General features: G+C 47.3%; 1 protein-coding gene across 6 annotated transcripts in view; it reads right to left on the bottom strand.

The window, feature by feature from the left end:
* Positions 1 to 23,949, bottom strand: part of nrxn3a (neurexin 3a) — a 2,368,971-nt gene that overhangs the window by 1,251,410 nt on the left and 1,093,612 nt on the right. For 5 of the 6 annotated variants that reach the window (XM_072493593.1, XM_072493594.1, XM_072493595.1 and 2 more), the window contains exon 3: positions 16,224 to 16,343. The exons of the other annotated variant lie outside the window; for it this stretch is intronic. In XM_072493593.1, coding sequence (XP_072349694.1) covers positions 16,224 to 16,343 — 120 coding nt within the window. The remainder of the gene's footprint in view (positions 1 to 16,223; positions 16,344 to 23,949) is intronic. 6 annotated transcript variants of the gene reach the window in all.

The following is a 23,949-nucleotide window of genomic DNA, read 5'->3' as shown; positions in this document are numbered from 1 at the left end:
CTGGCCCGCCTACCGATCGTCGGGCCGGCCTCTCGGGCTGGGGGCCTCTTTTGTTCTGCCCTGGCCCCTGTAGCCCTACGCCATGTTGCGTCGGGGCCGGCGCGGAGAAGGGAGCCTCCGCGCACGACCTGTGGCGACCCATTGGGCCGCTCCGGTGCCGTGTTGGCCCCCTGAAGGGGTCAGAATTGCTGCTCCTGAGGCCATGTTGACGCTGTCAAGAAACGCGACGGCGCTTACGACGGCGTCAACGCTGAGCCTCAGGATCAGAGAATCCCGCCCCCTGTTGGCCGGATGCCGGAACGGAGGACGCCATGCCGGAAATCGGGGCTGGTGGGACGGAGAATCCCACCCAGAGTCATTGGAGCTAAGAGATGTCTGTTGTGGATTGGACATGGGGAGGGGGGAGAAGGGGGGGAGGGGGAGAAGGGGGGGGGGGCGGAAAGAGGATGAATTTGGAAGCTTGGAAGGAAGGTTTATCTATCCATTCCACTGCAGAGAACTTGAGATGGATTAAACTCCAACATGAAGGCATTCCTTCTCCCTCTTTTTCAATTTCTCACTCCACCCTTCTCCGGCCCAACCCCTGGTCGCACAGCCGCATGCTGACTCTCACTTCACCTTTGCGTGCGGATTGAAATTAACTCCGAAGCATAACATGCTGCCAAACATGATTTGCTTTGTCCCGATCCCCAACACCTCATATTTCAATGATTTTTCTGCGTTGCAAAGGATTAAACAATCGTGCCAGGCTGTCATCGGAGACAAAATTCCAGCTCTTGGCAGTCGCCAAATGCCATCTGCTGGCGGATCCTGGCAATGGTTAGATCAGCTCTCTGACCAGGGAATCGAACAGGATATCCAATCAACTCTTACAACGGTCCTCAACATTCCCCATCTCCCCGAGAGAGACAATACGGTTGAAAAAATTCCGGGAAGGTTTAAAATCCTGTTTAAAAGTGACCTGAGAAGCTTTGCATTCTCCTGATCACTGCTTCACAACTAATTTATTTTGACCTGACATCACGGTAGCACAAGTGGTTAGCACTGTGGCTTCACAGCACCAGGGTCCCAGGTTCGATTCCCCGCTGGGTCACTGTCTGTGCGGAATCTGCACGTTCTCCCTGTGTCTGCGTGGGTTTCCTCCGGGTGCTCCGGTTTCCTCCCACAGTCCAAAGTGCAGGTGAGGTGGATTGGCCATGATAAATTGCCCTTAAGTGACCAAAAAGGTTAGGGGGGGTTATTGGGTTACGGGGATAGGGTGGAAGTGAGGGCTTAAGTGGGTCAGTGCAGGCTCGATGGGCTGAATGGCCTCCTTCTGCACTGTATGTTCTAAAAGAAAAAAATAAAACTTTGAGTTACTTCAGCGAACCAAACTGGGGGCCAGTTTAGCTCAGTTGGCTGGACAGCTGGTTCGTGATGCAGAGTGAGACCAGCAGCGTGGGTTCAGTTCCCGTACCGGCTGAAGTTATTCATGAAAGTCCAGCTTTTCTCAGCCTTACACCCGAGGTGATCCTCATGTTAAATCATCTCCAATCAGCTCTCCTCTCAAAGGGCAAAACAGCCTTTGGGGCCTATGGCAACTTTACTTCAGCGAAATGTCAAACCCGTAATGAAGGTGGTGCTAATTTATAAAATCCGTCTGATTTGAATAAAGCAACTCCTGGGGGGCTCGCTCATGCTTATAGGTGTAAATAGGTGTAAATAGGGGGGTGGCACACTCATAATGAAGCTCGGCAGATTTTGCACCTTGGGAAGTATTGTGGGTCCCCTTGGAGGGGCTGTAAATCCCTCCAAGAGTCACTGGGTGGGATTCTCCGGTCTCGGCCGTGGCAGGACCCGTTGCGAACGAGAACGGGAAGTTCGGAATTTCAGCCAAAAAGCTTCAGCGGGGCTGAGAAATCCCAACCGCGAGCGAGGGCGGAGGATTTTGGCCATGGTGACTGACAGCAGCAAAGATCCAGGGGCAGACTTTCAACCCGGATGCTAGGCTGGCACAACCTCGCTCTGCATTCCGAGTGGCACAGTGGTCAGCACTGCTGCCTCACAGCGGCAGGGATCCGGGTTCAATTCCGACCTTGGGTGACTATGCGGAGTCTGCATTTTCTCCCCGTGTCTGCGTGGGTTTCCTCCGGGCGCTCTGGTTTCCTCCCACAGTTCAATGGTGTACAGGTTAGGTGGATTGGCCATGATCAATTGCCTCTTGGTGTCCAAAGGTTCCCTAAATTGCCCAAAGGTTAGGTGGAGTTATGAGGTTATAGGGATAGCGGGGGGGGGGGGGGGGGGGGGGGGGGGGGGGGGGGGGGGGCTAGGTCGGGTGCTCTTTCAGAGGGTTGGTGTTGACTCGATGGGCCGAATGGGTGATTTGGAGGGTCAGATATGAAGCATCAGCCATGACTCAGCTGGTTGTACTCTGACTTTGGGGTCGGAAGGCTGGGCGTTCAAGGCCCCCTCTAGAGATTGGAGCGTATAATTCAGGGTTGCACCCAGAAGTCTGCATTGACACTGAGGCCCTGCCTACCCTCTCCCACGCTGCTATTCGAAGAAGAGCAGAGAGTTCTCCTCATGCAGTGGCCAAAATTTATCCCCCAATCATCGCATGAAATAAAATCTGGCCATAACCCATTGCTGTTTCTGGAAATCTTGCTGCGAGCAACTGTGAGCTACGTAATTGCATCAGCAACTTTAAAAAATAATCTATTTTATTCTTTCATGCATCGCCATCAAGGGTTGCCCATCCCGAATTGTCCTTGAACTGAATGGGCTGTCTGGGACATTTCAGATGGGCAGTTAGGAGACACCCACATTGCTGCAGGTCTGGACCCACATGCCGGCCAGATCGGGTAAGGGCGGCAGATTTCCTTCCCGAAAGGAGCTTCAGTGAACCAGGTGGGTTTCTGCAACAATCGATGGTAGCTCCACGATCACCGTTACTGTGATTAACTTTCAATTCCAGATTTAAATGAATTTATACTCCAGGCACCATGGTGGGATATGAACCTCTGACTACAGAAGATTAGCCTGGGCTTCTGGATTACTGGCTCAGTGACATTACATTACCAACCTTGTTTTATTTTTGGACTCTAAGGGCAATTTATCATAGCCAATCCACCTAACCTGCATATCTTTAGACTGTGGGAGGAAACCGGAGCACCCGGAGGAAACTCACCCAGACACGGGGAGAACGTGCAGACTCCACACAGACAGTGACCCAGCGGGGAATCGAACCTGGGACCCTGGCGCTGTGAAGCCACAGTGCTAACCAGATGTGCTACCGTGCTGCCCCACATTAGCACCAGACCACTATCCTCCCCACAATTAGTCTGCAGGATCTCCCTATTTAATTATCCGTGAAGCAAATTGAATGTCTTGAAGTTGTGAAAGTGCCATATAAACCCATGTCTTGTCTTTCATTTCTCGCCTGCGGAAGTGGAAAAGAGAGGCGTATTGGTGAGGGAGGCCTGTGGAGACTCCTGTGATTCAGCCTGGACAGTTGCCTCTGCAGCAACTGAAGGGAGACCTTTCTTCATTGAACATTTAAATGATTGGGAAAATGCAATGAATTACTCCTTGAATAATTGTATACCTTTGAGGTCTGTAAAGATTGATCACCCTCAGTCCGACATCAGAGCTACTCTGTACACCATGAATAGACATTGCTCCGATACTTAGAAAATGGCTAGAATGTGGGACTCGCCACATAGGTCAATAACATGGATGCATTTAAAGAGAAGGATAATTACATGAGGGAGAAAGGAATAGAAGGTTATGCTGATGGAGGCAGAATCTTACCAACCTCGAGGAATTAGATATTAGATTTAGGTGAGGGGTGAAGGGGGGAGGGGGGCCTAGAAAACTTAAAGGAGGTTCGTTATCTCTGTTGTCCAATGTGCTTTTGCCTCCAGGAGATTTCCATGAGGCTCTCTGGAGCAGAGGTTACCAGTCCGCCTGTGGCAGGTGGCCAACCCAGGTATCTGGAATGGCAATCAGCCCGTAATTGTGCACCAGCGACAGAACCTTGCAGAAGGCACACAGGCCTCCAGGCTGTGTCAGAAGCTGGGCACGACAGGGCATCAACAGGGACATCTGAGGCCGCTGTCCACGGCACTATCATCCAGCTTCAAGGCTGCAATGGGCAGAGCTGTGGCAAGAAACATTTTGTGATGAGGTGGTTTCTCGTCCGCACTTCTGACCCTAACAGCTCTGGGTCCTCCTTTTCATTCAACCCTCAGGACGTCTCCCACACGGTCTCCACTTTAAGGCATCCTCGCACTTTCCATCTGGCTGAGCAGCGTCCAACTCTCCCACAATGGCCTACTTATTGACCACTTCCGGCAGGACGCACCGCCCGCAAATGGCCCCGGTGCTTTGGAATCTTTCAAAGCAGAGAAGATATTGTCCAGGGTTAGCTGAAAAAGTTGGGAGGAGGTTTGCATGGGTATAAATACTGGCTCGTCTCTGTATTGTAAATATAATATAGTGCTGCACTTTGTTAGAGTATTGGTAGCTGACTGTCCAATCTCAGGAAGCGGCTGAAGAGCTGGTGCTTCTTCAAAGTTTCGAGCCTGCCCATCGGGGCAGCGCCAAGGGACCAGCGTAATGACTAATACCTACCTGCAACCCCCCCACCCCCCCACCCCCCACCAACCCCTCAACTACTAATCCAAAACTATTCAAGCTTTGGCTGCCCTCTTATCACTTCAGCATCACTTCTATTTTTTCCAAGCCATTGATCCTTATTGCGGCTCGCCAATTAAAAGCAAAGTCCAGCGTGAAAGGTGTCGTCCAAAATAGTCCTGAAACAGGAGTGATATTGAGCACAAGCAGGGATGCAACATGAACAGAATCACTCCTGCTGGTTGTTCGGTGCAGTCATTGCCACTGAGTATCGGGTGGAGAGCATAACGGGCAAACATCTGTTCCGTGCTCTCCGCCCAACCCCCTTTCACTCCGGCTAATTCTTTGTCACTCCTGAGAAAGGTGGGTAAGGAAGCTGAGAAAGGCTTTGGGCGGGTTTCTCCAATCGCATTCGGCGAGTGGGCGGAGAATCACTTTTGACGCCTGTTTTCGGATGCTCCACCCCCTCCAAAACAGCGTCATCGCTGAGCACGCCGCACACTGTTGGGACGGCCTCAGGACACCACCTGAAGGCCCCCCCCCCCCCGATGCTCCGGCTTCCCGACGCCGTGGATCACTTGTGGTCTGAAGTTTTGTCAACCTGGCGTGACGGCTGCGGACCGTGTCCAGCGCCGCTGCAGTCGAGGGGCTCCTTTAGCCAGGGGGCTTTGGCGGGGGCTGGGGGGACTGGTGGCGGGTGGTCTGGGGGTAGTGAGGGGGGGGTTACGGGGGGCACTATCTGGCAGGCGGTGTCCGTGTGCGGCCGGCGCCCTGTAATACCGTGTGACCGCTGCAGGTCGTCGCTGTGTGCATGCGCGGCCACAGACCCGGCAATTCTCCGCCTGTACCTGCAGGGAAAGCCGGGGATTTAATGTGGCGTGGCTGTTAGCCCCCCACCGGGCGGAGCATCGGTGCGGGGACGGCGCCGACTTATTGGCCGTAATACTGGACACATGCTCCGGACATAGCCTCAGAATCGGAGAATCCAGCCCTTTCTCTCCACTCAGTGACAGCCTAACTGAGAAGGTGAATTCGTGATTATTCCACAGGCACACTGATCTCAAACGCAGCATTTCCAGCACGCACCCATCAAACCACAGTTACCTGCCAACCTCACACCTGGCCGGCGCCAGACGTACGTTCAGCAGATGCAGATCTCCGCACCCCATTTGCTAAATTTGAATGTTAGGAGATTGAGGGTGGGAACAGAGGAATACAGTTCTCGGTCCTAAAGTTTCCAAATGATCCACCGTTGATAGCCTTTCCAAGCAAGACAGTTCTAGGTCTTGACTGCGCTTTGTGTGCGAGCTTACGTTATTTATATTATGATCAATGTTGCCGATATGAGAGTGTTGTCTGTTTACATTACTGAGGCATTTTGAAAAGTCAAAAGGATCACTGGGGATCTTGCTTTCTTGCAAAGGTGCCTTTGTGTTGGGCTGAGGCCAAACACAACTCAAAGCAGCAAGGGACATCCCATCCTGCAAAGATTCCTTGCAGCTTTGAATTTGTGTACTGGGGAACCAGATTGGCATTTGTGCAAAAAGAGTAAGATTGGTATTTGTGCAAAGAGAGCCAGATTGGTATTTGTGTAAAGGGGAGACAGATTGGTAATTGTGTGCAGGGGAACCAGATTGGCATTTGTGCAAAAAGAGTAAGATTGGTATTTGTGTAAAGGGGAGACAGATTGGTATTTGTGTACAGGGGAGTCAGATTGGTATTTGTGTACAGGGGAGTCAGATTGGTATTTGCGTACAGGGGAGTCAGATTGGTATTTGTGTACAGGGGAGTCAGATTGGTATTTGTGTACAGGGGAGTCAGATTGGTATTTGTGCAAAGAGAGTAAGATTGCTATTTGTGCACAGGGGAGTCAGATTGGTATTTGTGCAAAGAGAGCCAGATTGGTATTTGTGTACAGAGAAGTCAGATTGGTATTTGTGTACATTAGAGTCAGATTGGTATTTGTGTACAGGGGACTCAGATTGGTATTTGTGTACAGGGGAGTCAGATTGGTATTTGTGCAAAGAGAGTAAGATTGCTATTTGTGCACAGGGGAGTCAGATTGGTATTTGTGCAAAGAGAGCCAGATTGGTATTTGTGTACAGAGAAGTCAGATTGGTATTTGTGTACATTAGAGTCAGATTCGTATTTGTGTACAGAAGAGACAGATTGGTATTTGTGTACAGAAGAGACAGATTGGTATTTGTGTACAGGGGAGACAGATTAGTATGTGTGTACAGGGGAGTCAGATTGGTATTTGTGTAGAGGCGAGTCAGATTGGTATTTGTGTACAGGGGAGACAGATTGGTATTTGTGTACAGAAGAGACAGATTGGTATTTGTGTACAGAAGAGACAGATTGGTATTTGTGTACAGGGGAGACAGATTAGTATGTGTGTACAGGGGAGTCAGATTGGTATTTGTGTAGAGGCGAGTCAGATTGGTATTTGTGTACAGGGGAGACAGATTGGTATCTGTGTACAGAAGAGACAGATCGGTATTTGTGTACAGAAGAGACAGATTGGTATTTGTGTACAGGCGAGTCAGATTGGTATTTGTGTACAGGGGAGACAGATTGGTATTTGTGTACAGGGGAGTCAGATTGGTATTTGTGTACAGAGAAGTCAGATTAGTATTTGTGTACAGGGAAGTCAGATTGGTATTTGTGTACAGAAGAGACAGATTGGTATTTGTGTACAGAGAAGTCAGATTAGTATTTGTGTACAGGGCAGTCAGATTGGTATTTGTACACAGTGGAGGCAGATTAGTATTTGCGTACAGGAAAGTCAGATTCGTATTTGTGTACAGGGGAGTCAGATTGGTATTTGTGTATAAGGGAGACAGATTAGTATTTGTGTACAGGGAAGTAAGATTGGTATTTGTGTACAGGGAAGTCAGATTGGTATTTGTGTACAGGCGAGTCAGATTGGTATTTGTGTACAGGGGAGACAGATTGGTATTTGTGTACAGAAGAGACAGATTGGTATTTGTGTACAGGGGAGACAGATTGGTATTTGTGTTCAGAAGAGACAGATTGGTATTTGTGTACAGGGGAGACAGATTGGTATTTGTGTACAGAAGAGACAGATTGGTATTTGTGTGCAGGGGAGTCAGATTGGTATTTGTGTACAGAAGAGACAGATTGGTATTTGTGTACAGAAGAGACAGATTGGTATTTGTGTACAGGCGAGTCAGATTGGTATTTGTGTACAGGGGAGTCAGATTGGTATTTGTGTACAGAGAAGTCAGATTAGTATTTGTGTACAGGCAAGTCAGATTGGTATTTGTGTACAGAAGAGACAGATTGGTATTTGTGTACAGGGGAGACAGATTAGTATTTGTGTACAGGGGAGTCAGATTGGTATTTGTGTACAGGGAAGTCAGATTGATATTTGTGTACAGAAGAGACAGATTGGTATTTGTGTACAGAGAAGTCAGATTAGTATTTGTGTACAGGGAAGTCAGATTGGTATTTGTGTACAGAAGAGACAGATTGGTATTTGTGTACAGAGAAGTCAGATTAGTATTTGTGTACAGGGAAGTCAGATTGGTATTTGTGTACAGTGGAGACAGATTAGTATTTGCGTACAGGAAAGTCAGATTTGTATTTGTATACAGGGGAGTCAGATTGGTATTTGTGTATAGGGGAGACAGATTAGTATTTGTGTACAGGGAAGTCAGATTGGTATTTGTGTACAGGGGAGTCAGATTGATATTTGTGTACAGAAGAGACAGATTGGTATTTGTGTACAGAGAAGTCAGATTAGTATTTGTGTACAGGGAAGTCAGATTGGTATTTGTGTACAGAAAAGACAGATTGGTATTTGTGTACAGAGAAGTCAGATTAGTATTTGTGTACAGGGAAGTCAGATTGGTATTTGTGTACAGTGGAGACAGATTAGTATTTGTGTACAGTGGAGACAGATTAGTATTTGTGTACAGGAAAGTCAGATTTGTATTTGTGTACAGGGGAGTCAGATTGGTATTTGAGTATAGGGGGATCAGATTGGTATTTGTGTACAGGTGAGTCAGATTGGTATTTGTGAACAGGGGAGGCAGATTGGTATTTGTGTACAGGGGAGTCAGATTGGTATTTGTGTACAGGGAAGTCAGATTAGTATTTGTGAACAGGGGAGGCAGATTGGTATTTGTGTACAGGGAAGTCAGATTAGTATTTGTGTACAGGGAAGTCAGATTGGTATTTGTGTACAGGGGAGACCCATTGGTATTTGTGTACAGGGGAGACAGATTGGTATTTGTGTTCAGAGAAGTCAGATTAGTATTTGTGTACAGGTAAGTCCGATTGGTATTTGTGTACAGGGAAGTCAGATTGCTATTTGTGTACAGGGAAGTCAGATTGGTATTTGTGTACAGGGGAGTCAGATTTGGTATTTGTGTACAGAGCAGTCAGATTAGTATTTGTGCACAGGGAAGTCAGATTAGCATTTGTGTACAGGGGAGTTAGTTTGGTGTTTGTATACAGAGGAGATAGTTTGGTATTTGTGTGCAGAGGAGATAGTTTGGTATTTGTGTACAGAGGAGATAGTTTGATATTTGTGTACTCGGGAGTCAGATTGGTATTTGTGTACAGGAGAGTCAGATTGGTATTTGTGTTCAGGGAAGTTACATTGGTATTTGTGTGCAGAGAAGTCAGATTAGTATTTGTGTACAGGGAGTTACATTAGTATTTGTGTACTGGGACGTCAGATTGGTATTTGTGTACAGGGGAGTCAGATTGACATCTGTGTACAGAAGAGATAGTTTGGTATTTGTGTGCAGAGGAGACAGTTTGGTATTTGTGTACAGAGGAGATAGTTTGGTATTAGTGAACAGGGGAGACAGTTTGGTATTTGTGTACAGAGGAGATAGTTTGGTATTTGTGAACAGGGGAGACAGTTTGGTATTTGTGTGCAGAGGAGATAGTTTGGTATTTGTGTGCAGAGGAGACAGTTTGGTATTTGTGTGCAGAAGAGATAGTTTGGTAGTTGTGTACAGAGGAAATAGTTTGGTATTTGTGTACAGAGGAGATAGTTTGGTATTTGTGTACAGAGGAGATAGTTTGGTATTTGTGTGCAGAAGAGATAGTTTGGTATTTGTGAACAGGGGAGACAGTTTGGTATTGGTGTACAGAGGAGATAGTTCGGTATTTGTGTACAGTGGAGATAATTTAGTATTTGTGAACAGGGGAGATAGTTTGCTATTTGTGTACAGAGGAGATCATTTGGTATTTGTGTACGGGGGAGTCAGATTGGTATTAGTGAACAGAGGAGATAGTTTGGTATTTGTGAACAGGGGAGATAGTTTGGTATTTGTGTACAGAGGAGACAGTTTGGTATTTGTGAACAGGGGAGATATTTTGGTATTAGTTTTGCTTTTCACGGGTGTTTTGCGATGGCTACAGTGTCGAGATACAGACCACTATTCAATAGCAATCTGTCATATTTTGGTGCCTTGGGGAGTTTCTCCCTGGTCGAGGCCACACTAAGAATTTGGTCCTGTACTGGGGAATTGAATGCGCTGGTGCGACCAGCTCCTCACAGATCGGGGTCCATTTTGCATGGATGCCCTGATCTCCACACGCCACCCCACTCCACTTTCAGGACCCCACCCCCTTCACCAGCCCAATCTTCCTGCAGCGCCTTCATACCCCCTTTCATGGGCATGGCCCCGTTCTTGGCCTGACCCTTGGCAGTGTCAAACAGGCACCTGGGCACATTGGCACTGCCAGGGTGCCCAGTGTCACTGTCAGGGTGTCCGGGTACCAGGATAGTGCCATCTAATACCCTTCCCAGTCCCCAACTACCCAGGGGGCTCTAATAGCCACCAAGACCGCCCCCCCCCCCGAGTTTCCATGATGCCTGGTCCATGGTATGGAAACCGGTACAAATAGGCGCCGGGTTGAGGCCTCGCGGGCACGGCCGTTCACTCCCGGGCGCCAAGTTAAAGCAGGAGTGGGATATTTAAATGAGCATAATAGCTCATTGGAATGTCATTGTCCGGATCACGCACCGCGAGGGCATGATCCACATCTTGGCGGGTGTAGCAAGTCAGACTCGCGATGGGCCCAGATCCTGACGCGAAGCCCGATTTGGGGCTCTCCTGGGAATCACCCTTTGTGCCCAGCTCTGCATCGTGCGCAATGCGGTGGCTGAATTGTGCCAAATAAAGCCATTTTTACCTTAATATGTCAGTACAGCAATTTCAGATTGGCCATCTAGCCTCTGGTTTTAGAATCATGTTGACTTGCATCTATTTAATTCTGTTTGACCTCAGGACAGCCCAAAATGCTTTTTTTTTGCAGTGTAGCTGCTGTTGTAATGAAGGATTTGTGGGAGCCAATTTACACTCAGCAGGTTTGTACAAACAGCAATGTAATAACAAGGAATTCTGTTTTTAAAAATTCATTCATAGATGTGGGCATCGCTGGAAAGGTCAGCATTTGCTGACCATCCCTAAAAGGAGGGATGGGCGGCACGGTAGCACAATGGTTAGCACTGTTGCTTCACAGCGCCTGGGTCCCAGGTTCGATTCCCGGCTTGGGTCACTGTCGGTGCGGAGTCTGCACGTTCTCCCCGTGCCTGCGTGGGTTTCCTCCGGGTGCTCCGGTTTCCTCCCACAAGTCCCGAAAGACGCGCTTGTTAAGTGAATTGGGCATTCTGAATTCTCCCTCCGTGTACCCGAACAGGCGACGGAATGTGGCGACTCGGGGATTTTCACAGCAACTTCATTGCAGTGTAACATAAGCCTACTTGTGACAATAATAAAGATTATTATAAATTGCCCTTGAACGGAGTGGTTTGCAGAGGGTGCATTGCTGGAGTCACATGTAGGCCAGAGCAGGTAACTTCCCCTAAAGGACTTTAGATGGCATTTTACAACTATCGACAATGGTTCGATGGTCATCATTAGACTTATATTAATTCCAGATTTTTACTGAATTCAAACTTTACCAAGTACCGTGGTGTGAGTCAAAACCGGTTCTGCGGTCTCTGGATTACTAGTCTTGTGAAAATACCACTCTGCTACTGTCTTCCCCCACTTAGTGGTGCTACTTGGGACTTTTTCCCAAAACAGTGTCATGGCATGAAGACTGCAACACTCTCTCAGCACTGCACTGGAGCATCACCTAGATTTTGTTCTGGAGTAGGGCCTGAGTCAACAACCTTCTGACTCAAAGGCAAGAAGGCTCCCCACCCAGCCACAGATGAAACTGTTGGCTAGAGCTCTGAGAGAAAAGTAACCACTGCCGGTGAGGGATAGTACCCGTATCCAGCAGGCACTTACAGATTGCTTCCTCAGGGTAAAAAAAGACTTCAACCTTGCAGCGATTATCAGAGAACAAGCAGAATTAGAAGGCAAGGTTTGCAACAGGGGAAATGGGTCTCGGAGGTGTCATGTGAGAGTACCTTTAAGAAATGGATGTTTATCAAATAGCTGTCGTGAATGTACCTTTAAGAAATGGGTGTTTATCAAATAGCTGCAGTGATGTCAGAGTGTGGGTGGAGCTGGGCTGGTCTGTCTGCTTTTACTTTCGTTTATGAGCAGGCAGCTTCAGTGTGTGTTTAAGTTTCATTTTCAGAGCTGGACAGCTGCAGACACAGCAAGCAGCTGTATAATGATCTCTCTCTACAAGCTACAGACTGTCTTCAGCTCATTTGAGGATTTCAAAGTAATACCTGTTTCTGTAGAGCATTTAAACCTGCTGTCTTTCTTTGAAAAGTGTTTAATGTATGGCTGTTGTTAGGAAAGTTATGAAGGGTTACTTATAGAATATTGTATCTGTGGGGATTATTGGTGTTGATAGTTGTTAAGATGTTTACTGTGGGTTTATAAAGTGTTAACTGGATTCATAAATAAACATGGTTTTCTTTTTAAAATACTTTAGCTCTCTGTTGCATCACACCTGTAGAGTGGGCCCTTGTGCTCCCCATACCACAATCTATTAAAACGTGTGGGTCAGGTGAACTCCATGACATACTTTGGGGTTCTCTAAACCCTGGCCCATAACAGAGGTGAAAGTTTCCTGGGTCAGTAGGTCTCGGAGTCAGAAGGTTGGCACTTCAACCAAAATGTATCCTTCAAAAAAGACCATCGGATATGTCAGGCTGTTCATGAAACTTTTCACCGAGTTCAGAAATAACTCGAAGAAAGTTAATTTGAAAGATCCTGAACGAAAAAGGCATCTAGGTGGTAGCGAGATGGTGCACTGTGTAAATGTTGCAAAGCTTAGAAGCAGCCCATTCAGCCTAACTGGCTCATATCAGTGTTTATGTCCCATATAAAATCCACCAAATGCTGTTGTGGGGTTTGAACCCAGGCCCCAAGCCAAAGCCTCAGGATTAGCAGGACAGTGATATTACCGCTACGCCACTGTCTCCCTTTTCCCCTGTATACTCTTCTTCGTTGAACTTGTGGTAACCTGGCAAGGCCGTGCTTTAGGCCTGATTAAATTGGGTATTTTACATTAAAGAATTGGGTGGTTTAAACCAAGCCATAGTCACTCTACCACATAATCCCATGGGAATCGAAGCGGCAAAGTTCGAATACACTAAAGGCCAGATTCGGATGTCCGGATTGCCCTGTCAATCGGCCATCAAGAGATAATCGATCCGATTGATACGCACCGATCTATTGTTGAAAGTCCAGATTGAGCCAGACTCTGGGGCGACAAGAATTCCCGTCGTTACCGTATTTGGCAAAGGTGTATGTGCGAATAACGCCACTGGAGATGACACCTGGGGTGGGCCCAGGTGTCCTGACAATCGGGCATCAGTCGGATCACTGAACACTGAAACGCCCCTCTCCATACCCCATTGGCAGAAGGCCACAGGAAGTGGTAAAAGAGCTCAAAGCAAAGGGGGATAAAAATAGACACTCGGGACACCTGGGGAGCGAAGATTCGATGTGGGAGGTGACATAGTCCGACCATACCAGACAAGAGAAGGAAGGAAGATACTGCCAGCGAGAATCACCATTGTGATGACGGACCAGAGGGACTCAAGGGTCAGATTCACAGCCCTACCAAGCCATATTTGCAGGCAGTATGAACTAATCTTGGGTACCTGTGGAATATATTCTGTGAGTAATTGTGTTCAATAAAGAGTGTATTGTATTTATACCAGTTTTGTCCTTCGTTCATCTTGCAAATAAGAGCACCTGGGTAAAAATTTTCATTCATAAACTGATGGTTTTACAGATACAACAAACTCAATCATCATATCCTTCCATTCCTTCCTCTCACTTTTGTCCATCTAACTTCCTCTTAAACGAACCTATGCTGGTCACCTCAACTATAATAAGAATAATAATCTTCATTATAATAATAATCTATATTGGTGTCAGTTAGTGTCACAAGTAGGCTTACATTAACACTGCAATGAAGTTACTGTGAAAATCCCCTAGTCGTCACACTCCGGCGCCTGTTCAGGTACACTGAGGGAGAATTCAGAATGTCCAAATTACCTAACAAGTACGTCATTCGCGACTTGCGGGAGGAAACCGGAGCATCCGGAGGAAACCCACGCAGACACGGGGAGAATGTGTGTGACTCTTAACTGCCCTCTCAAGGGCAATTAGGGATGGGCAATAAATGCTGGCATAGCCTGCGATGCCCACATCCTATGAACGAATAAAAAAAAAAACTCCGCACAGACAGTGACTCAAGCCGGGAATCAAACCCGGTTGCCTGGTGCTAACCACTGTGCTACCATGCTGCCAGTTATCTAGCAGTCGTGAGGCCCACATTCTGACGGCTCCCTTGGTACAGCAGTGTCTCCTGAATTCTCTATGGGACTTATGAGTGACTTTGGGTGGAATCTAATGGAACCCACTGGAGTGAGCAGGATGGCAGCTGTGTCCGAAAAATCGGGTGGGATTTCCCATAACTGATTCCTGGCTGCAGGAAAACTGTCACACGTTTAGTGATGGAGAGGAACGGCCCAACCGGGAATTCAGCCCACTGTGGCAGTCAGTTAGGTTCACTGGTGGGCCGCTCAGGAGCAATCATCCCTGAGCCCACTGGGATTTAACAGCGGCTCAGGGATTTAACGGGACACGCATGGGTCTCCCGCGCCTCCAGGAAGCCACCGGGAAAGCTCTGTCAGGTTTGCCTGCAGCCTCGTCGGAAGGGGCGTCTCATTCACCGGCACTCAGTTCCCAATCAAGGAACCTGGCATCGGGAAGGGTCAGGGCTGGTCATTGAATGACACCCCCTGCCCTTGCATCCGACCTCCCCTCCCCTACCCCGCATCGATGGTGACCCAGTCCTGATGACCCCCGAATCTCCGACACTTACCTGTCTCTAAGGATCCAGCAAAGGTCCCTGGCGAAGACTTCAGTGCGTCCATGGCAACAGTCAGCACTCCCGGTACTGGGAAGAGCTGCTATCCTCTGATTGTGTGGCAAGCTCTTGGGGGCAGGATTCCTGGCCAACTGGGGCCTTGATTGAATGGAAATCCCGGCATTGTCCAGGTAAGTGCCTGATTGTACTTCTGTTGCGTTGGGCATCTCCGAACAAATCAACCTAGAGTTTCGCACAGTTTGCCAACCATGTGTGGGACTCCTGTTGCCAACACTAAATTCCACTCTATTTTATATTCATGACCCCATGTTCTGATCTCCGCTGCAAGTGGCAACACCTTCACTCCATCCACTCCATCAAACCCTTTCATAATCTTAAAGACGTCTACCACTCATATCTTGTATGTTCTACATTCTTGAGAAATGAACCCCAATGTGTTCAATCTTTCCTGATAAACGCTCACAGTTCTGGTATTATTCAAGTGACTGCTTTTTAAAAAAAACATATTTTCCAGTTTCCCTGTATCCTTTTGATAACATGGAGACATGAGCTGTTCACCGTGCCCCTTTTTGTGGTGTGACCAGAGTTCGATACAAGTTTAACAGAACTTTAACATAACTGCCTTTGACTGGATCGCTCTAGAAATTAACATTAATGTTTTGTTTGAATGATTTTCTTTGCTCTGTGTCCCAGTAAATGTTGCATTCATTCAAACTATTGCTGTATCTGCACACGAGGCAGGATGAGATAAACACCAAACCCAGCACCTTGGTGTATGTGGCGCAGATGCACAGAATCCATAGAATCCCGACAGTGCAGGAGGCCATTTGGACTATCGAGTCTGCACCGATCCTCCGGAAGAGCAACCAACCTCGGCCCTATCCCCAGAACCCACCTAACCGGTAAATCTTTGGATTGTGGGAGGAAACCAGAGTACCCGGAGGACACCCACTCGGACACGGGTGAGAATGTGCAAACTCCACACAGTCACCCAAGACCAGGTTCGAACCCGGGCCCCTGGCGCTGTGAGGTTGGATCTCCATCGAACCTCAGAGACGTTCCTGGATTGTAGAGCTCTTCACTCGCAGGGCAATTCATTTATCCACCAGCAAGCAATGGAAGTGCTAAAGGGCCACTTTTGCTGTACAAGTAACCTAGACTCAGGGTACATCGCGTACTAAACAATTATTAAAATTGATTCAAATGAAAACAGCTACAAATTCATTAAATGTCCTTGGAGACTATTTCATCCATTCTTAGTTTGAATTTTATCAAACAATTGAAAACTAGAGGAAACAAAATGACGGTACCTTCCGCCGTCACTTCATCGACCATCAGCTTCAGATTTTTACCTCGACGAACCACTCGAACTGTGTGCCAGTCATTGTCATTGAGTTTTTGTCCGGCATAAATTGTCTCCGGTCCTTTGCCTGAGGAAGGTGTTGGGCAAAAAGTGTTACTTTGCACATTTGAGATCGGTCTGTTGACATCACATTCATTAGGGCTGCATTAGAGGCTCTATTTCTTTGTTCTGGGCTGAATTTTTCGGAAAATGCATCTGTCCTCGAATATTCCTTTAAAGATCTCTCTGACCCTTCATTATCGACTGAAGCACCGTTCCGCCTAATTCAACCTCACGCTTGTCGCAAATGAGCACAACATTGTGATTCTATTCTCCCAAATCTCCTTTATTGCAGCCCTAACTGAAGCCATCAAAACAAATACAACATGTGACAAAACATCAAACTCAATAATGTCCCATCTATCCCAATATCCATCTTAGACTCACATTGACTTTAACAAACCGTTAGATATTCTGGTTTAAAAGTGTGGTAACTCAGGGCCGGATTTTCCAACCCTTCTCACTGGTAGGATATTCCAGTCCCGCTAAAGGTGACCACCACCCTTCCCTCCCCTTCCCGTGACGGGTGTACCTAGCAAAACGCTGCAGAGTTTGGCGGGACTGAAAGGTCACAAAGGTGTCACAAAGGTCTGACACTAACTAGCGATGATGTGGAGATGCTGGCGTTGGACTGGGGTGGGCACAGTAAGAAGTCTTACAACACCAGGTTAAAATCCAACAGGTTTGTTTCGAGTCACTAGCTTTCGGAGCTCAGCTCCTTCCTCAGCTGAATCCATTCGTCTGAGGAAGGAGCTGCGCTCCGAAAGCTCGTGACTCGAAACAAACCGGTTGGACTTTAACCTGGTGTTGTAAGACTTCTTACAAAGTAGCGAGAAACTACTCGAATTCAACAAAGTCATGCGATTGATTTGAACTTTTGTTGAATCCTTTTCTGCACGACAAAATCTTAATATTAAATCTAAATTTATCACCGACTCAAGCACTGATGACCACAGCTATTGGCCTCATAAAGTTCTGTTTCAAAATTAAATCAGTTACAAAAAAATACATAGATGTCGAGACGAGGTTGTCGATTTTGACCACTATACTCATACGCCTATGGCGCTCAGTTTCAAATTCTCGCTGGCTTTTCTTTGTGGTTACATGCTGTGTAAAGCAAAGGTACGACCGGGAGGTAAATTTGACTGTGGAGCAATCTTGGTGCTTTCTCCACATGCTGCTACCTGTAACTGTGCTGTTGGAGAGGAGCTGGCCAGCACTCTTTGCAAGCAAGGGTAGAAAATTAACTTTCTTCCACCACACAAATGAAACAAAATGTGGGGTTTTGCACAGCCAGGCTGCCATCCCACACATTTCCTAATGTGTGACCTCAAGGATGCACTGGTATCCAAGCTCTTTGACAAGCTGAATTCTCAGTGCACTTCAACAGATGCTGGTAGCTTCACGCTCCATGCTCTCGGTGTCAGGCTGTCCGGTTGAGTCGTGGACGGGAGATTTCCCCGGAAGGTCGGAGAAAACTCAAAGGGGAGGCAGGAGCCTTTGAATCACCTGTTCTGTCAGCGATGAAGAAGTGCAGGGGTCAGAGGAAGGTGCGGAGGAGAAAATTACTTTGAAAGAAATTGGCCGCAAACTGATTAAAAGAGGTGACATTGACCTGGGGAGCAATAGCATGTGGACAGAAGGACAGGCCAGCAATTGAAAAGGAATTGCAAAACTGCACTCAAGAATGCGAACAGAAGATGCCATATTAAAGTATCATTTGTGTAATTGTTGTGATTGTAAATGCAGTGCTTCAAAAGAGAACAGCTCATAAAGCTTGAACAGTCATGTACAATTCGCGAACAGAGGCTTACAAATGTGTGTAATAAGGAGCACCCTTTAACAAACTTCTACCATAAGCATCGCACTCGTGATGCATTTTTTACCTTCTGTATAAAATGAGCAGCTCGTCATAAACTGCGACTTGTCCAACCTTTTCTGATCAAGGACCCGAGATATAACAACATCAACTTTGACACAGCAGGTCTTGTTGCATTTCTTAACATAATATGAAACCTGCAATGTTGTGCACAGGCAAGTATCTTTTGAAAAGCTCCAACAAAGTGCATGCGGAGGACTCATTCTAAACCTCGCTGCTCTTTTTCTTTAATTTTCCCCAATGTTCTTCTTTTTGTTCGCTGGGAAAGGTGCTCACCCCCCTGGATGGCCAGGGTTTTGATGGAGGAGCTAGCATGTTCTGTACTTTGGTTCAAACTGTGAACGCCACCAATGTCGTGAACTCAAAAAAGGTGCAAAAATAGGAGGGTGACTGGTGTCAGATGTTGGCTCCGTTACAGTGGGCCAGAGTTTTGTAACAATGCAATTTTTACACCTGCCAACTAAAGGTTCAACTCATCGTGCCCCCAAGAGAGGCCCACAAGCCTGAATGATTACAAAGGATCCTGGTTGCTCCAGGCCACTTTTAAGTAACTCTTAAAATTTGACGCAGATCATTACTAACTGGATAAAACTAATGGGTGCCCAAAGTGTGAGCTAATTTGGTTGATGCTGTTTAAATTTAACCTCCTGTTCAGTAGCCTGTTGGCCTACAGGCATGATAGAACCTCCAGTCACAAAACAGACATGACCGCGTTGGTACAAACAAGGTAACAGTTTAATTGGTTGAACCCAATGGTGCTCGCACCCCACGAGCGAATAAAACAACATTTCCAAACCCACCTATACTGCAACTGCTTTGCACCTGTATTTCACCTGACAATCTTTCATTGCACATTATCCCCAAGGAGAGGGAACACATCCCCATGAATTTATCACCAACAATGCCCTTACTCCTGTGTTTTCTGTTGACTTGAATGTCCACGTCAGTTCAGCATCAAGTGCCAGGAGAAATGAGAGGAAGGAGAGGGGAAACATAAAGAAAAAGAAAGAAAGAAAGGAGAGAAAGAAAGGAGAGAAAGAGAGAGTGAAAGAGGGAGAGAAAGAAAGAGAGAAGGAGAGACAAAGAGAGAGAGAGAGAGAGATAGAAAGAAAGAGAGAAAGAGCAGCACGGTAGCCTTGTGGATAGCACAATTGCTTCACAGCTCCAGGGTCCCAGGTTCGATTCCGGTTTGGGTCACTGTCTGTGCGGAGTCTGCACATCCTCCCCATGTGTGCGTGGGTTTCCTCCGGGTGCTCCGGTTTCCTCCCACAGTCCAAAGATGTGCAGGTTAGGTGGATTGGCCATGATAAATTGCCCTTAGTGTCCAAAATTGCCCTTAGTGTTGGGTGGGGTTACTGGGTTATGGGGATAGGGTGGCGGTGTTGACCTTGGGTATGGTGCTCTTTCCAAGAGCCGGTGCAGACTCGATGAGCCGAATGGCCTCCTTCTGCACTGTAAATTCTATGATAAGAGAGCGAGAAAGATGGACAGAAAGAAAGAGAGAAATAGAGAAAGAGAGAGAGAGAGAGAGAGAGAGAAAGCGAAAGAAAGACAGAAAGAAAGAAAGAGAGAAGGAAGGAAGGGCTAACAAGGCAAAACTTAACACTATGAATGGTAGAACTCTGGAATGTACTGAATATCAGAGAGACCTTGCAGTGCATATTCACAGGTCCCTGAAGATGGCAGGGCAGGTAGACAAGGGAGCTGAGAAGGCATAAGGGATATTTGCCTTAATTAGCCGAGGTATTGAATACAAGAGGGCGGTTTTGCTGGAACTGTATAAATCGCTGGTTAGGCTACGACTGGAGTACTGCATGCAGCTCTGGCCTCCACATTATAGGAAGGGTGTGATTGCACTGGAGAGGGTGCAGAGGAGATTTACCAGGATGCTGCCTGGGCTGGAGGGTCTGAGCTACGAGGAAAGACTGGATAGGCTGGGGCTGATTTCCTTCGAGCAGCGAAGGTTGAGGGGGAACCTGATGAAGGTGTATAAGATTATAAGGTGCATAGATGGGGTGGATAGAAATGCATTTTTTCCATTAGTAGCAGGGTCAATAACCAGGAGGTGTGGATTTAAGGTAAGAGGTAGAAGGCTAAGAGGTAGTTGAGGAGAAACTGTTTCACTCAGAGGTGGGGAAGTGAGACTCTGGAACTCACTGTCTGAAAGGGTGAGTGCGTCAGAAACTCTCGAAACATGTTAGAAATATTTGGACATTCAGTTGCGCTGCCATAGCCTCCAAGGCTATGGGCCAAGCACTGGAAAATGGGATTAGCATAATCAGATATTTGATGAATGGCATGAATACGATGGGCCGAATGGCCTTCTTCTGTGCTATAAATGTCTACCAATCTATTAATATATTAATGTAGTGTTTTTTACAGCATCTCAAAGTGCTTTACATCCAATGAAGCACTTCTGAAATATACTCACTGTTGTAAGAAACACAGTGGCCAATTTGTACACAGCAAGCTCCCACATATAACAATATAATGACCAGATAATCTGGCTTTGTGATGTCGACTAAGGGACACTGGGGATAATTCCCTTACTTTTCTTCAAAACAGTGCCATGGGATTTATTTTTACACCCACCCGGTAGGTAAATGGAGCCTCGGTTCAGGCTCTCATCTGAATAATAGGATACAATAGAACATTACAGCGCTGTACAGGCCCTTCGGCCCTCGATGTTGCAACAGTGCAGCCCTGGAATACCAGTCTTGATATTTGTGCTCAAGTTCTTGGGTCGGAATTGAACCCAGAACCTTGTGACTCAGGGAGCAAGGATGCCGCCAACTTGCACTGATAGTCTGAAAAAAATGAGCTGTCCATTGGTTACCTCTGCAACACACTGAGTTTAAGGAACTTGCACTCCAAGCGACTGCTAACCTATCAGGAGATGGTAATGTCATACATCGAGATATACATAGAAAATAGAAGCAGGAGGAGACCATTTAGCCCTGCTCCGCTGTTCATTATGCTCATGGCTGCTCATCAATACCCTGATCCCACTTTCCCCTCACATCCCTTGATCCATTGAGCCCCAAGAGCTATATCTAATTCCTTCTTGAAATTACACAATGTTTTGGCCTCAACTACTTTCTGTGGTAGCAAATTCCACAGAATCACCACTCTCTGGGTGAAGAAATCTCTCCTCACCTCAGTCCTAAAAGGTTTATCCCTTATCCTCAAGCAATGACCCTACTTCTGGACTCCCCCACCATCGGGAACATTCTTTCTGAACCCACCCAGTGCCTGAACTACTAATCCAGAGGCCCTGACTAAAGCTCTTGGGGGACATGGGTTCAAATCCCGCCATTATCATGAAAACCCAGGGAAGGAACTGTGATGTCCTCACCTGGCCTACAGGTGACTGTAAATCCATAGCAGTGGGGTTGACTCCGCCTGTCCTCTGAAAAGTACTGATGGACAATAAATGATGGCCTGGGCAATGATGCTCACGTCCCAGGGATGTTCCATTAGGTCGATGCCAGGTGGTCCATCCAGTTTCGCTCCCTGTGGACCTCTTTTTTGAAACAACTCACGTTGAATAGCTTTGCTCGGCTATTTCAGAGGGCAGCTGAGAATCAACCACATTGCTGTGGGTCTGGAGTCTTCTGCAGGCCAGACCCGGGAGGGGAGGTAGAGTTCCTTCCCAAAAAGGGAATTAGTGAACCCGATTGCTGTCACGGTCACCATCAGTGAGCCACTCCAGATTTTTTTATTAATTGAATTTAAATTTCACCAGCTGCCAAGGTGGGATTGGAACCTGGGCCCCCCATGGGCATTACCCTGGGCTCCGGGTCACTGGCATTACAACCACACCACCATCAGCCCCCTTTTTAAGTTGAGATGTCTGTACTCAGAATCGAATTCAAGTTGCCGAAAGGAAAGAACTTGTGTCGTCAGTCGGTAGCGCTGCCGGCTTTTCCCGCCAGATTTTTAAACAATCATGCTGGCGAAGCGCCCCTCCAGCAACCTTGGCTCCTGACAGAACGGGTGGCCCTTCTTAAAGTTCGCCCCAAAGAATATTTTTTACATTTGGGGTGGCCAACCTTTCGTGGCGGGAACCCCATTACGTTCATTAGCGGAGGGGAAAATGACACAGTCAGCTTGGACTGCCCCGTGACACGCCAGCTTGTCCTGTGGTATCAACAGGGTGGTGGGGTGGGAGGCAGGGGAGATAGAGCGGCAGGACTGCCAGAGATCCATCATTTGGATGAGATGTCAACAAGTCGAGGCGCGAAGTGTCCTCTGAGGCAGTGGTAAGCGATTCCAGGGCACGATTTTGAAGATATTAGGGACATACACTTGCCGTCAGCCACGAGCTGGAAAGTGGATTTTGCCTCACCACCTCTTTTCCCACATTTAGACATATCAGACTGAATGACCCCTCCCTCCCCCCACCCATTTCCACGCCGATTTTCAATGTTTCTATGTTACTCTCTAAGCCCCTCTCCCTCGCTCCTTGTTTAAGATGCTCCTTGACCAAGCTTACCATCTCCTGCCCAACATGTCCTTATGTAGCTTGGTATAAAGTTTTTAACCGATGACGCTCTGCAAAGCTGCTGACGATGTTCTTCTACGTTAAAGGCACGATGTAACTACAACTTTCTGTTATTGCTCAGCTTCACGTGTTGGGGTGAAAATCTGTGGGAGCTTGCTGTGCACAATTTGGTTGCAGTGTTTCCGACAAACGTTTCAAAAGTATCTCAATGGCTATACAGCATGTCTGGGATAACCTGAGGTCATGCAAGGTGCTTTATAAATGCACGTCTCATTTATTATTGTAAAATCTGACTTTGACATTACAATGACAGCGTCTGAATACCGTAAAAATTGTCCCGTTTGCCCTGGAAAGAATAAAAGTGTTGACAATTGAAGGACGCGGTTACTTAACAGAGGTCACGCATATGTGGGTATCCTGAACTCGATTTAACCAGAGCTTAAAGTGTTTGTTTTGAAGAATAAAAGGGCCAGTGTCCTTATGAAGACTATGGGTGCGATCTACTCGTCGCGTCACTCCCGAAAGGCCGGTAGATGCCGGGAGATCCCTCTTCCGGGATAAGCTAGTCTCTCTAATAAACGCTCCCGAGGTGTTGGGATCTAACCCCTTCACCTCAGCGACCTCGGGCGAGCGCCGCTTAGTGTCGGGCCCCTCAAACGGGGACCAGATGGAGCGACACTCATGGGGGTCCCCCACGAGATCGGAGGCCCCCAGGTGCTTGCCCTCTGGGCCCTGGCATTGCCTGTGCCATCTGGGCACCTTGGCACTGCCAACCTGGCGCGCAGGAAACGGGACTAAGTGCAACCTCGGCGGGGCGTTCCCTGCTGAGGCGCTGAATTGAAACAGTGTCCCGATAGATAGCGTGGCGTGTCCCGGTGCAGCTAGCACTGGGAAACACCCAGCTCAACGCGCCCGTCACAGGACTCTGCTCCAACTTGGTCAGATGGCGCCATATGAATGCACAATTAACTTTTCTGTTACACTGTTAATGCAAAACCATTTTAAACACACACTTAACAGAATGATTTTAGTATTTAATTAAATAGAATTAACCTTCCAGCCACATAACGGCCATGATAGAGGCATGTCCACAAGAGAGGTTTGGTTACCACTTCACTGATGCACAATAGAAATGTACGCGTCTCCACGTGGTATGCCATCAAACAGAGTTAACACACTCTTGGCTGTGCTGATATTTCTCAAAATCTACCTCCCTCACCTTTCCTGTTACTCCTTAAGTGACTCGGTGTC

This window comes from Scyliorhinus torazame, chromosome 2, assembly GCF_047496885.1.
Source record: "Scyliorhinus torazame isolate Kashiwa2021f chromosome 2, sScyTor2.1, whole genome shotgun sequence".
Classification (NCBI taxonomy): Eukaryota; Metazoa; Chordata; class Chondrichthyes; order Carcharhiniformes; family Scyliorhinidae; genus Scyliorhinus; species Scyliorhinus torazame.
The sequence above is the reverse complement of the archived record's forward strand: the minus strand, read 5'-3'. Positions and strand labels throughout refer to the sequence as shown.